The sequence below is a fragment of the Pristiophorus japonicus genome, chromosome 10 (genome assembly GCF_044704955.1).
Source record: "Pristiophorus japonicus isolate sPriJap1 chromosome 10, sPriJap1.hap1, whole genome shotgun sequence".
Taxonomy (NCBI): Eukaryota; Metazoa; Chordata; class Chondrichthyes; family Pristiophoridae; genus Pristiophorus; species Pristiophorus japonicus.
This window is the reverse complement of record NC_091986.1, coordinates 165,019,876-165,034,648: the sequence shown is the minus strand read 5'-3', so window position 1 is coordinate 165,034,648 and position 14,773 is coordinate 165,019,876. Positions and strand designations below refer to the sequence as shown.

The 14,773-nt window shown below is 41.2% G+C and overlaps 1 protein-coding gene across 1 annotated transcript in view; it reads left to right on the top strand.

Annotated features, from left to right (window-relative positions):
• lnx2a (ligand of numb-protein X 2a) overlaps positions 1–13,927 on the top strand; it is a 262,297-nt gene extending 248,370 nt beyond the window's left edge. The window contains exon 11 of the mRNA XM_070892288.1: positions 10,299–13,927. Coding sequence (XP_070748389.1) covers positions 10,299–10,434 — 136 coding nt within the window. The 3' untranslated portion in view covers positions 10,435–13,927. The remainder of the gene's footprint in view (positions 1–10,298) is intronic.
• Positions 13,928–14,773: the final 846 nt, after the last annotated feature.

Here is a 14,773-nt window from a genome sequence, read left to right as displayed (position 1 = left end):
TTTCACTTTTTGGAAGTGTTTGCAGTGAACTCTCTATTCACTGTCATCTCCTTGGAGCAACTTCTCTCACCATTGACAGGGCGCTTCTGTCATCTGAACCTCACCTGCCATCTATTCCAGCAGCATCAGTGCTCTTCAAAAAATCTCACCTAGGTCCTTAGATTCCCACCACGATCAGCCCCAACACCAACATCACTAAACACATCAGCATCACCACCAACAACACCAACCTTCTCCGCAATCACCTGATGCTGCACAGTACACAGGGCATCAGCACCCAACCACATTGCTGCCTGGGAGGCCTCACCATGACCACATTTACTTCACTTCACGCTGACTGCCACATGATGCACCAGATTGACACCACCCAACACCAGCTCCATAAAGCATCTCTGCAATATCCAACCCAATCCAGGCACACTCATGACCATTGAGGGGGGTACCCTTATGTCTCACCATTCACTAAAACTCACTAAGCCATTTCCAAAGGTGCCCACAAATCTGTCCAAGAATGCAAAGTCCTGAAAATAAAGATTTCAATGTTTGACAACACATCAACATTAACGATACATGAATATTGTCTATAGGACCCAAGTGCCTACCTTTGTGTGTTATTAGTTGTTATGATTGGACAAGGCTGAGGGTAAGTGTGAGGGGTGGCTAGTGAAATGGGGAACTGATAGTATAGATAGAGAGAGAAAGGGATGGGTGGAGGTGCTAGGTAATTTGTTGTGAGTAAGGATGTGCAGGGATAGAGTAGGGAAGGCAGAGTGATCGGGATGTGATAAGTGGCACAGCAGGATGAGGTTGAGTGTGGCTTTGCAGTAACCTTTCATGATCTACTGAGATCATTGAAAGGTTTGTGCCACTGCAGCCAGCTCCTCCAGGCGACATCCCTGCTTGTGCCCTCGTGCAATCTGCAAGCAGGCTGCGTTGGTGTCCTGGGGAGGTTCCTTCCGTCCATTGGAATGGAAGAGAACCTCCCTGCATGCTGTGACTCCTTCCATAAGCATCTGGAGGGAGTCATGGGAGAGCCTGGGTGCAGCTGTCCACATTTGTGCAGTGTTTGCAGTAGCTGAATGCTGCAAAAGACTGACAGAAGAACTGTTTTTAAAAAAAATAGTTAGGAATGATCCCTTTAAAGAAACCGGCTGATGATGCATCATTAGATGATGTCATCAGACCAGCTTCCAGTTAATTGGCCGGGAAACCCGCAGGGCGGGCTTAACAAGCTCCAGCCACGGAATCTTAGCATCTTAGAAATTTACAGCACGGAGGGAGGCATTTTGGCCCATTGTGTCCACGCCGGACGACAAAGTGTTATCCAACCTAATCCCACTTTCCAGCTCTTGGTCCATAGTCATGTAGATTACGGCACTTCGAGTGCATATCCAAGTACTTTTTAAATGTGATGAGGGTTTCTGCTTCTACCGCCCTTTCAGGCAGTGAGTTCCAGACCCCCACCACCCTCTGGGTGAAGAAATTTCCCCTCAAACCCCCTCTAAACCTCCTACCAATTACTTTAAATCTATGCCCCTGGTTCTTGACTCCTTTGCTAAAGGAAATAGGTCAGTCCTATCCACTCTATCTAGGCCCCTCATAATTTTACACACCTCAAGAGGGTCTCCCCTCAGCCTCCTCTGTTTCAAAGAATACAAACCCAGCCTATCCAATCTTTCCTCATAGCTAAAATTCTCCAGTCCAGGTAACATCCTCGTAAATAGCCTCTGTACCCTCTTTAGTGGAATCGCATCTTTCCTGTAATATGGTGACCAGAACTGTATGCAGGACTCTAGCTGTGGCCGAACTAGTGTTTTATACAGTTCAAGCATAACCTCCCTGCTCTTGTATTCTATGCCTCGGCTAATGGGCAAGTATCTCGTATGCTTTCTTAACTACCTTATCGATTTGGCCTACCTATAGGGATCTGTGGACATGCACTCCAAGGTCCCTTTGTTCCACTACACTTCTCAGTGTCTAACCATTTAATGTGTATTCCCTTGCCTTGTTAGCCCTCCACAAGTGCAATACCTCACACTTCACCGGATTGAATTCTATTTGTCACTATTCTGCCCACCTGACCAGTTTATCGATATCTTCCTGCAGTCTACATCTTTCTTCTTCATTATCAACTACAGAGCTGATTTTAGTATCATATGCAAACTTCTTAATCATAGTCCTTACATTCAAGTCTAATCATAGAAACATAGAAAATAGGTGCAGGAGTAGGCCATTCGGCCCTTCTAGCCTACACCACCATTCAATATGATCATGGCTGATCATGCAACTTCAGTACCCCATTCCTGCTTTGTCTCCATACCCCTTGATCCCTGTAGCTGTAAGGGCCACATCTATCTCCCTTTTGAACATATCTAACGAACTGGCCTCAACAACTTTCTGTGGTAGAGAATTCCACAGGTTCACAACTCTCTGAGTGAAGAAGTTTCTCCTCATCTCAGTCCTAAATGGCTTACCCCTTATCCTTAGACTGTGATCCCTGGTTCTGGACTTCCCGAACATCGGGAACATTCTTCCTGCATCTAACCTGTCAAATCACGTCAGAATTTTATATGTTTCTATGAGATCCCCTCTCATTCTTCTAAATTCCAGTGACTATAAGCCTAGTTGATCCAGTCTTTCTTCATATGTCAGTCCTGCCATCCTGGGAATCAGTCTGGTGAACCTTCACTGCACTCCCTCAACAGCAAGAATGTCCTTCCTCAGATTAGGAGACCAAAACTGTACACAATATTCAAGGTGTGGCCTCACCAACTGCAGTAAGACCTCCCTGCTTCTATACTCAAGTCCTCTCGCTATGAAGGCCAACATGCCATTTGCCGCCTTCACTGCTTGCTGTACCTGCATGCCTACTTTCAATGACTGATGTACCATGACACCCAGGTCTCATTGCACCTCCCTTTTTCCTAATCTGTTACCATTCAGATAATATTCTGCCTTCCTGTTTTTGCCACCAAAGTGGATAACCTCACATTTATCTGCATTATACTGCATCTGCCATGCATTTTCCCACTCATTTAACCTGTCTAAGTCACCCTGCAGCCTCTTAGCATCCTCCTCACAGCTCACACTGCCACCCAGCTTAGTGTCGTCTGCAAACCTGGAGATATTACATTCAATTCCTTTGTCAAAATCATTAATGTATATTGTAAATAGCTGGGGTCCCAGCACTGAACCTTGCGGTACCCCACTAGTCATTGCCTGCCATTCTGAAAAGGACCCGTTTCTTCCTATTCTTTGCTTCCTGTCTGCCAACCAGTTCTCTATCCACATCAAAACATTACCCCCAATGCCATGTGCTTTAATTTTGCACACTGATCTCTTGTGTGGGACCTTGTCAAAAGCCGTTTGAAAGTCCAAATACACCACATCCACTGATTCTCCCTTGTCCACTCTACTAGTTACATCCTCAAAAAATTCTAGAAGATTTGTCAAGCATGATTTCCCTTTCATAAATCTATGCTAACTTGGACCGATCCCGTCACTGCTTTCCAAATGCGCTGCTATTACATCTTTAATAATTGATTCCAACATTATCCCCACTACTGATGTCAAGCTAACCTGTCTATAATTCCCTGTTTTCTCTCTCCCTTTTTTAAAAAGTGGGGTTTCATTAGTTACCCTCCAATCCATAGGAACTGATCTAGATCCATAGAATGTTGGAAAATGACCACCAATGCATCCTCTATTTCTAGGACCACTTCCTTAAGTACTCTGGGATGCAGACTATCAGGCCCTGGGGATTTATCGGCCTTCAATACTATCAATTTCCCTAACACAATTTCCTGACTAATAAGGATTTCCTCTCGTTCTTCCTTCTCGCTAGACCCTCGGTCCCCTAGTATTTCCGGAAGGTTATTTGTGTCTTCCTTAGTGAAGACAGAACCAAAGTATTTGTTCAATTGGTCTGCCATTTCTTTGTTCCTCATTATAAGTACACCTGATTCTGACTGCAAGGGACCTGCATTTGTTTTTACTAATCTTTTTCTCTTCACATATCTATAGAAGCTTTTGCAGTCAGTTTTTATGTTCCCTGCAAGCTTACTCTCATACTCTATTTTCCCCCCTCCTAATTAAACCCTTTGTTCTCCTCTGCTGAATTCTAAATTTCTCCCAGTCCTCAGGTTTGCTGCTTTTTCTGGCCAATTTATATGCCTCTTCCTTGGATTCAACACTATCCGTAATTTCCCTTGTTAGCCACGGTTGAGCCACCTTCCCCGTTTTATTTTTACGCCAGACAGGGATGTACAATTGTTGAAGTTCATCCATTTGATGTTTAAATGTCTGCCATTGCCTATCCACCGTCAACCCTTTAAGTATCATTCGCCAGTCTATCCTAGCCGATTCACAACTCATACCATTGAAGTTACCTTTCTTTAAGTTCAGGACCCTAGTCTCTGAATTAACTGTGTTACTCTCCATCTTAATGAAGAATTCTACTATATTATGGTCACTCTTCCCCAAGAGGCCTCGCACAACAAGATTGCTAATTAATCCTCTCTCATTACATAACACCCAGTCTAGGATGGCCAACTCCCTAGTAGGTTCCTCGACATATTGGTCTAGAAAACCATCCCTTATACATTCCAGGAAATCCTCCTCCACCGTATTGCTACCAGTTTGGTTAGCCCAATCTACATGCAGATGAAAGTCACCCATGATAACTGCTGTACTTTTATTGCCGCATCCTTAATTTCCTGTTTGATGCCATCCCCAAACTCACTACTACTGGTGGTCTGTACACAACTCCCACTTGCGTTTTCTGCCCTTTGGTGTGCCACAGCTCTACCCATACAGATTCCACATCATCCAAGCTGATGTCCTTGCTTACTATTGCATTAATCTCCTCTTTAACCAGCAACGCTACCCCACCTCCTTTTCCTTTCTGTCTATCCTTCCTGAATATTGAATACCCCTGGATGTTGAGTTCCCAGTCTTGGTCACCCTGGAGCCATGTCTCCATAATCCCAATTACATCATATCCATTAACAGCTACCTGCGCAGTTAATTCATCCATCTTATTATGAATGCTCCTCCCATTGAGACACAGAGCCTTCAGGCTTGTTTTTTTTAACACTCTTTGTCCTTTTAGAATTATGTTTTAATGTGGCCCTTTTTGATTTTTGCCTTTGATTTCTCTGCCCTCCACTTTTCCTTATCTCCTTTCTACCTTTTGCTTCTACCCCCATTTTACTTCCCTCTGTCTCCCTGCATAGATTCCCATCCCCCTGCCATATTAGTTTAAGCTCTCCCCAACAGCACTAGCAAACACTCCCCCTAGGACATCGGTTCCGGTCCTGCCCAGGTGCAGACCGTCCGGTCTGGTCCCACCTCCTCCAGAACCGGTTCCAATGTCCCAGGAACTTGAATCCCTCCCTCTTGCACCATTCCTCAAGCCACGTATTCATCTTAACTATCCTGCTATTTCTACTCTGACTAGCACATGGCACTGGTAGCAATTCTGAGATTATTACATTTGAGGTCCTACTTTTTAGTTTAACTCCTAGCTCCCTAAGTTCAGCTTGTAGGACCTTAACCCGTTTTTTGAATCTATATTATTGGTACCTATATGCACCACGACAACTGGCTGTTCATCCTCCCCTTCCAGAATTACCTGCAGCCGCTCCGAGACATCCTTGACCCTTGCACCAAGGAGACAACATACTATCCTGGAGTCTCGATTGCGGCTGCAGAAATGCATATCTCTTCCCCTTACAATAGAATCCCCTACCACTATAGCTCGCTCACTCTTTTTCCTGCCCTCCTGTGCAGCAGAGCCACCCATGGTGCCATGAACTTGGCTGCTGTTGCCTTCCCCTGATGAGCCATCTCCCTCAACAGTATCCAAAGTGGTATATCTGTTTTGGAGGGAGATGACTGCAGGGGACCCCTGCACTACCTTTCGACTTCTGCTCTGCCTGGTGGTCACCCATTTCCTATATGCCTTTGTAACCTTTACCTGCGGTGTGACCAACTCACTAAACTTGCTATTCACGACATCCTCAGCATCGCGGATGCTCCAGAGTGAATCCATGCGCAGCTCCAGTGCCGCAATGCGGTCTGTCAGGAGCTGCAGCTGGACACCCTTCCGCACACATAGTAGTCAGGGCCATTGGAAGTGTCCCTGATTTCCTACATAGCACAGGAAGAGCATGGCATGGGTCTGGGCTCTCCTGCCATGACTTAACCCTTAAATTAACTTAATTTGGCAACAATGCCAAAGGTTTCCTTCCGAATCATTGATATATACAATTGCTGCCAGGTCCTGTGGATATTACAGAGAACAATCACCTGTCAGCTATGTCCTGGCTTGTTTTTCTCCAGGGAGGGTGCCCCAGAGTACTAACAAGGGTAGTCCTCTTTGGCATCGTTGCATCATTATTTCATAGACTATCTGTTAATAACCTGCTGCACTTTCAGGAACCTTCCATTGGTGAGAAATAATGAGAGTCTTGAAACACCCTTCCTATCAGTCCAAATGAAACGGGAGCTCAATGCAGAATATCCACGGGGGTCTAAATTCAGGGTCCCAAAGAGACCCATTAATGCCCATTTGCGGCAGCCATTCTTAAAAATCGAATGGCCGCTGCTTTGGGTCAACTGACTGACCTGACCTAAATTCAGATCGGGGATTTTTATGCCTGGACCCCATCCTGCCCGAGTGGCGCACTGCCAGTTTTAATCTATAAAAATACTTAACTTCCGATATTCATCTGAACTCGTCCATCCCCACCGCGCGGTGCCCCCAGCAGGTTTTTCTGCCGGTGCACCATCTCCGCACTGAGTGCGGCCCGGCATAGTGGCGGCGCTTAAAGGGGAGGGCCCACTGCCGCAGCCACAATGGAAAACATTTTGCCGACCAACTTGCCAATCAGCCGGCAAAATTCTGCCCCCTCTTGGGTGCCAGGCCACTAGCCCGGCCAAAACACTCCCTGGTGGCCCAGTGGCCAAAGATAAAAAATGCTGGAATCTCTCCCCTTTAACCGAGGGGAGAGAGCGTGGTGACATATACGCGCTGTGATGTCACCACGACTCCACCGCTGCTTGACAGCGGCGTAGGCCCCAACCGATCCATTTTCAGCCAGTCAGTCTGGGTTTCAGTCTAAAGCCCGCCCCCATTACGAGTCATTTCCAGTGGGACTTTAAAAAAATTTCTGAGTCCTGAAAATGGCTCTACCTACCGTACCAAGGATTCCAACGGTAAGTACCACTCTAGAAATCATAGATGCGCTGGCGCACCTGAATTTCGACCCCACTGAATCTAATTTTCTTTTTTATATATTTTGGTTCTAGGTCATTAGGGGAAACCTTAAATGAGAGCTTACTGCAGCTTGCTGACCACTGAATTTTAGAACTACTGAAATTGCTTTTTAACAAACTCTTGCCATCATACACAATTCAGATCTTGACTGAAATAAAAAAACAGAAAATACTCGAAAAACACAGCATTTCCATTGACAACTACTATTTTGTAGCTGCCGAACCTGTAATGGGTCAATACCCAAAATGTTAATTTGTCTTTTTCCTTTACTGATACTGAAGGATCTGTTGCGTATTTCAGCATTTTCTGTTTTTATTCAGATTTACAGCATTTGCAGTTTATTTTTGCTAGATCTATACAGAGTGTGCTTTTCAGTGTACAGTTGACCTACAGTAACTGAAAGATGCTGAAGACTTAGCATCATTATAATATAAACTGCCTCAGTTAAATATGTTTGCAACTTTTTGACTTGATAGTCTGCCTATAATTAAAACTCTGCACTCACTTTCCTTGTCTATGCAATTTTTATGCAACTACGCATCCCACATTCAGTAATAATTGATAAGAGCTGTACCTATGTCCCAGTGAGTTATGGTGACTTTCCATTTTCTATCATCCATCCATCTCCTTTTAATATTGCAATCCAGGCTCATGTAATAGTTTTCAAATATTACACCTGCTTACTTCCATTTCTGCATACAAGATCTCATCTACTTCTGTTACCTATTGGACTGTTTTCTCTGGAAAAGAGAAGACTGAGGGGTGACCTGATAGAGGTCTTTAAAATTATGAAAGAGTTTGATAGGGTAGCTGCAGAGAAGATGTTTCCACATGTGGGGAAACCAAAACTAAGGGCCATAAATATGATAGTCACTAATAAGTCCAACAGGGAATTCAGGAGAAACTTTACCCAGAGAGTGATTACAATGTCAAACTCATTACCACAAGGAATAGTTGAGGTGACGAGCATAGATGCCTTTAAGGGAATGCTAGATAAACACATGAGGGAGAAAGGAATAATAGGTTATTGTGATATGATTATGGGAAATAGAGTTACATAGAAACATAGAAAATAGGTGCAGGAGTAAGCCATTCGTGCCTGCACCGCCATTCAATGAGTTCATGGCTGAACATGCAACTTCAGTACCCCATTCCTGCTTTCTCGCAATACCCCTTGATCCCCCTAGTAGTAAGGATTACATCTAACTCCTTTTTGAATATATTTAGTGAATTGGCCTCAACAACTTTCTGTGGTAGAGAATTCCACAGGTTCACCACTCTCTGGGTGAAGAAGTTTCTCCTCATCTCGGTCCTAAATGGCTTACCCCTTATCCTTAGACTGTGACCCCTGGTTCTGGACTTCCCCAACATTGGGAACATTCTTCCTGCATCTAACCTGTCTAAACCCGTCAGAATTTTAAACGTTTCTATGAGATCCCCTCTCATTCTTCTGAACTCCAGTGAATACAAGCCAGTTGATCCAGTCTTTCTTGATATGTCAGTCCCGCCATCCCGGGAATCAGTCTGGTGAACCTTCGCTGCACTCCCTCAATAGCAAGAATGTCCTTCCTCAAGTTAGGAGACCAAAACTGTACACAATACTCCAGGTGTGGCCTCACCAAGGCCCTGTACAACTGTAGCAACACCTCCCTGCCCCTGTACTCAAATCCCCTCGCTATGAAGGCCAACATGCCATTTGCTTTCTTAACCGCCTGCTGTACCTGCATGCCAACCTTCAATGACTGATGTACCATGACACCCAGGTCTCGTTGCACCTCCCCTTTTCCTAATCTGTCACCATTCAGATAATAGTCTTTCTCTCTGTTTTTACCACCAAAGTGGATAATCTCACATTTATCCACATTATACTTCATCTGCCATGCATTTGCCCACTCACCTAACCTATCCAAGTCACTCTGCAGCCTCATAGCATCCTCCTCGCAACTCACACTGCCACCCAACTTAGGAGACTTGTGAGCAGCACAAACACTGTCATAGACCAGTTGGGGTGAATGGCCTGTTTTTGTGTTGTAAAATTCTATGTATTCCCAAGTAATATGTTTCTTTCTAAATCTAAGATTAATCTATCATTTGGGGAAGAGGAAGAAGAAAAGAATAAGCATTTTAAACTCTCTTGCTATAGTATGTTAAGTATCTGCAGGAACTCATGAAATCCTTCTCACCTTACAAGATCTCAGCTGTTGTCCACTGTGCAGGCAAGAATCGCCTGGAATTATTAATGACTGGAAGTTTTGGCAGTACATCAGTCTGGAAGCAGCCAGGCAGATGCCAGTAAACAATGGGAGTCCACAAATCAGAAAATCCACTGATATTTTGAAATTATCCTAGTATAGTCAATAAGATATAAAAATAGAAAATGCTGGCAATTTCAGTGGGTCAGGCAGCATTTGTGGAGAGAAGCAGAGTTAACGTTTCGGCTCGATGACCCGTCGTCAGAACTGGTGAATGTTCGAAATGAACAAATTCTTAAGGAGCACTGAAAGGGGGAGGGGAGGAAAGAACAAAAGGGAATGTCTGTGAAAGGGTGGAAAACAGGAGAGATTTGAGAGACAGGGGATGATGGGATGACTTGGGATGGTAATAGCAGAAGCTAGAAAAAGATTAGTTTAGATAGGGTGTGAATGGCAGGATAATTATCAGCTGGCATGGGAAACAAAGAGAGAGAATAAATACATCAGAGCAAAATATGGGCAGAGGTTAAGGTCTGAAATAGTTGAACTCAATGTTGACTCTGCTTCTCTCCACATAATGCTGTCTGACCTGCTGAGATTTGCAGCATTTTCTGTTTCTTTTTCAGATTCCAGCATCTGCAGTATTTTGCTTTTGTATTAGTAAATAAGATAATATAATTACGTTACCATATTATTTTGTAGCTGGGTGCTATTGTGAATATTCTTACAACATTGTAAATTGTCATTCTCCATAAATGATTAGAAACAGAAAAATTAAAAACCTGTGAAATCTAAAGGAATAATACATTTTGTTTTCTTCTCCACAGGTGTGGTGATATGATTGTAGCAGTGAATGGACTCTCAACAGCAGGCATGAGCCATTCTGCTCTTGTCCCAATGCTGAAAGAGCAGCGAAACAAAGTAACACTAACTGTCGTATCATGGCCTGGAAGCCTTATTTAAATTAAGCCAAACAATTAAGAATCTTGCATTGTAAAAGAACTTTAGTTTCAAATATTAAAGGATTCGCTGAGTATTTTTATCAATCAGTGGCCAGCAGGATATAAAGTTATAATGTACTCTTTTATAAAATTTTAAATTATTCACATTTGCAGCGCCATTGTGTGATTAGCACATCTATTCAACAGTTTTTTAAATGGATAACCCTTGTTCATGACTAGTGAAGGAAAACAAATTCAAGATTATCAGAAATTATGTAATCAGATATTATCATTACCCACAGATCTAAAAAGCCTTACCAGTCAGATAAATTTCAGACAGCCACAGCCAGCCCAAGCCTTAGTGACTTTTGAACCTCATATTACTATGAATGTAGCTTCAGTGTAAAATGACTTTTAAAAGCAGAATACAGCCTCAGTGTTTGAATTCATTTCACTGAATCATCGTGCAAGCTGATGTTTGTATGTGCACTTACTTCCTACTACAGTACATTTTTGTTGAAGTGAAACTGTTAGCAACACTTGCATCACAGGGGACATGAACTTCCAAAGCTTGAACATATAATATTGGATGTAGGACATGATTGTATTTGAGCTATTCAAATGTACACATGTACTTTACCCAGTTTTAATATAGTCACTTTTGAGGTTCAAGGCCCTAAACTTGCTATAAAGCTGTTAAGAGTGCCTGTTTTTATATTTTTTAAGAGTTCACCTTTTCTATTTTAAAGTAGCATTTAAGTTTTTTTGTCTTATTACCTCATCACAATAGTTGAATTGAAGATATGAACTGTATGATTTATTGATATATTAAAAGGGAGATTTTACATTCAAAAGTTCTGATCTAAAATAAAATACTTCTCCAAGTTGATCAGTAATAGAAAACAGGTTTCCTTACTGTATATATATATGATTTTATTTGATTACATTTTACTGTTTAAAATGTTGCTAATAAAGCAATCTTTCCATTGGGAAATAAAACAGAAAATGTTGGAAATGCACAGGTGGTAAGTCAACATTGAAAAAGATAGGTTGACATTTTGGATAGGGCCCTTCATCAGAACCATTCTGTATAAGTTCTGAAGAAGGTTCCCATCCAAAAGCTGAACCTCTCATTTTCAGATGCTAACTCACGTGTGTAATTCCAGAAATGTAGGTTTTATTTCAAATTTTCTACGTTCACAGTTTTTCTCTCCATCTCTAATCATTCAGTCATAAGATTAGCATAAAAGAAAATAAAAGCTATTGATGGCTGAACCTTCATTACAGCTGCTTCTTTTAGTCCAGTTGAACTTAAAAGATGATGTGAAAATAATGATTAAAAGCTTTAAATTTATTTTATTATTCACATATTAGGACTTTTAATTAGGAGCCAGATTGATGAACATTCTCTCTGGATACATTTACATTTACATAAATTCCGAATACTGCATTATTCTGTGAAATAACACCAGAAAATAATGCAAGTACAAAGAGGGTTTGTCGCTTCTGTAAAGGAAAAAGAACAAGTTCATACTTCTGCTGCAGACGCATCATTAAAGTGGGAAATTGAAAAAACACTTTAATAGAGCTGAATGAATCAATGAGTGGGCTGTATCAGGAATGCTGACGCCTATTACCAGTTCATGGATTAGATGGCCAGCAAACCAGCTTTTTATTAAAACTATAAATAGGCATTTGTAAGACACCGCTGTGATTATATATTATACCCCATTTTTAAATCAATGCAAAAACATATCCCAATCCAACTCCTTGAGCTCTCGTCACAGACCACTTGGGCTTTGCATTGGAAATAGTATAACAGTGAAGTCATGTTTAAGAAGAGCTTAAGCAGCTTAGTAAACCACGTGGATACTTTATAAACTTACTTTTAAACCATTTCAAAGTTGACAGAGAATTGAAGCTCCCATCTACTCCTAACATGATCAGGGAAAAGAACATTGCATATGCATGCTCACACATATATACAGTGTACCTTTGATGCTGAGTTTATTACAAAGTGCAGCCAGCAGTACAACTTGGGCCTGCCAACTGTCCATTACACTGTAGTGGTCTGAGACAAGTATCTATAACAGTCGTTGACTATCTAAAGGCATGGCTACAGCAACACCAGTTTAGTCACATGCACTAACTTTATTTTAAAAAAAGGCCTTACACACAATACTGATAAATATACTTCACATGCATATTTGCTTAACAAACATCTGCCACCAATCACTGCGAAACTTTGCAATCTTTCTCTTTCATCAAATTTTGAAATTCTGGAATGGATTTATCAGTATAAACCACATCTTAGTACAGCTTCTAGGTTTTTGGCCAGCAGTGGTTGCTGAGAATGTTAATTCGAACAATGAGACACCCCAGACCGACCCCTGCTCTCCATCCAGAACATAGTTGGATGCTGCTCGACCTTTTCCATGACTGGACCTGTAGGGGATGCTCATCATTAGTTGGGTTGCTTTCTTCTGGCCTGGAGCAGTTATTGGTTGAGCTGACTACAATGATAACTCCCCTTGCCATACAATGTTGCTGGTGTTTCTATGGTGCTGAAGTCCAGCGTTTTTACCTGTGTTACACACCATTTTAGCAGGTAACTAATAAGCAGTAACCAAGGAAGTGAAGCACAAGCCACGATCAAAAAAACACAGGCTATGCTTTTTGTCTTGCTATTTAATCAACAAATGCACAAAAAGGTTAAAGTACACATGTTTACACTATGTAAATATGAGTATTGAGATCACATGCTCAATGATGGTGTGTTTCTCTTACTCATTTTTTATTCACTGACCAAAAATGCAATTAGCCACATCTGGATTCCCAATTAGCCACATGTGGCTAGTGACTAACATATTGGGCAACACTGATCTATAGTATAACATCGCTTTATAGATATGGTAAAAATCTTCATTGGTAATTGAAAACATTCAATTATGTGCAACATTTTTATGATTGTAAGATAAGTCTGGGAAATACACTAGAAAGCTACTTAGCACCATTGCATCCAGGAAACAAGTTGGAATTACTGTAACTGTTAGATATATTCAATGTTGTACAGATTAATATCTGTGTAATTGGAGCTAAGAAAGACATTACACTTAACTACCACATTCAAGCAATACTTTGTAATTAAGTGGTACAGCATAATTGATTCCTTTTAGAATCCACCAGATTTTTCACATCATCCTTAAAGTTTTAGAGAGCTTTATGAATAGATGAAATGAATCATGGACAAAATAATTGCAACTTAAGCTATCTGTTATTTATTGAGTTGCCAATGTACATTTAAAGCTTGACTTTAAAATGCATTTTTAAAATTTATATATCAATGATGTAGCAAGTACACAAAATCTCAATGTTTGTAGAGGAATGAAACATAATTCAAAAACTCTGAATTATAAGAATGAATTAGAGTGATTGAGGTGTTCTAATGCTGTGCCATAACCAATTTTAACCACTCCTACATGTATTTTCACCCCAATAAAATATTTAAACATAAACTATGCATCGACTTGTAATTTTATATGTTAACAGACTATAGTTTATAGAAATCTTAATTTTGATATACTTTAATTGTGTTGCATATCATCCAGATTCATTATTGGTGTGTTGAAAAAGGTGTCCTCGAACAATGTATGAAAGAAAAGTGGGTATTTTGTAAAAGATTAAGATTTTCATGCATTCTGATTGGCTGGCCAATGGGCATTAGTCCCAATAAAGTCCTGCATTTTTGAAAAAGCTAGTGTCACAGTGCCATTGACATTAAAAGTGGTCCTACATGTGGAATGTAGCATCGCAAAACAGTCCGCCATGACAGCTCCATTTTCAGCCAGTGCAACTTTGAAAGCAGAAATCTCTCGATCAACATAACTATTGTTTTCCTGTTCTTTTAACAAACTGTTATTTTGCCAAATGGTCACTTGAACAATCATGACACATCAACACTGGCCAAGGAAAAAATGTACCTATAACAAAATTCAACAGTAAATCCCATTCTATCTACTAACGGATATCTGGCTTGGAGCAGCCAACCTTGAGTAGGGCTAGGAAGTGATAAGTAAGTATGTTAAACAGCTCCAGAAAATGCTGCAGTCTGTTCTATAGACACATGCAACCCAGTTAAATAATTTAAAGGTCCTGTATATATAAAAAAAAATAAGCTGGCTAATATCTGATCAATGTGTTTTTCTAATGCTATAAAGAGTTGACACAGAATTGTACATAGCTTGAATCTGAGCCTGGAGGAGGTAAAAAGTATGCCCTTTGTTCAAAGTAAGATATTGCTCGACCGACACCTAATGATTTTTCTATAGCTAGTAAACACCATTTCTTATTTTCTGTGCAGT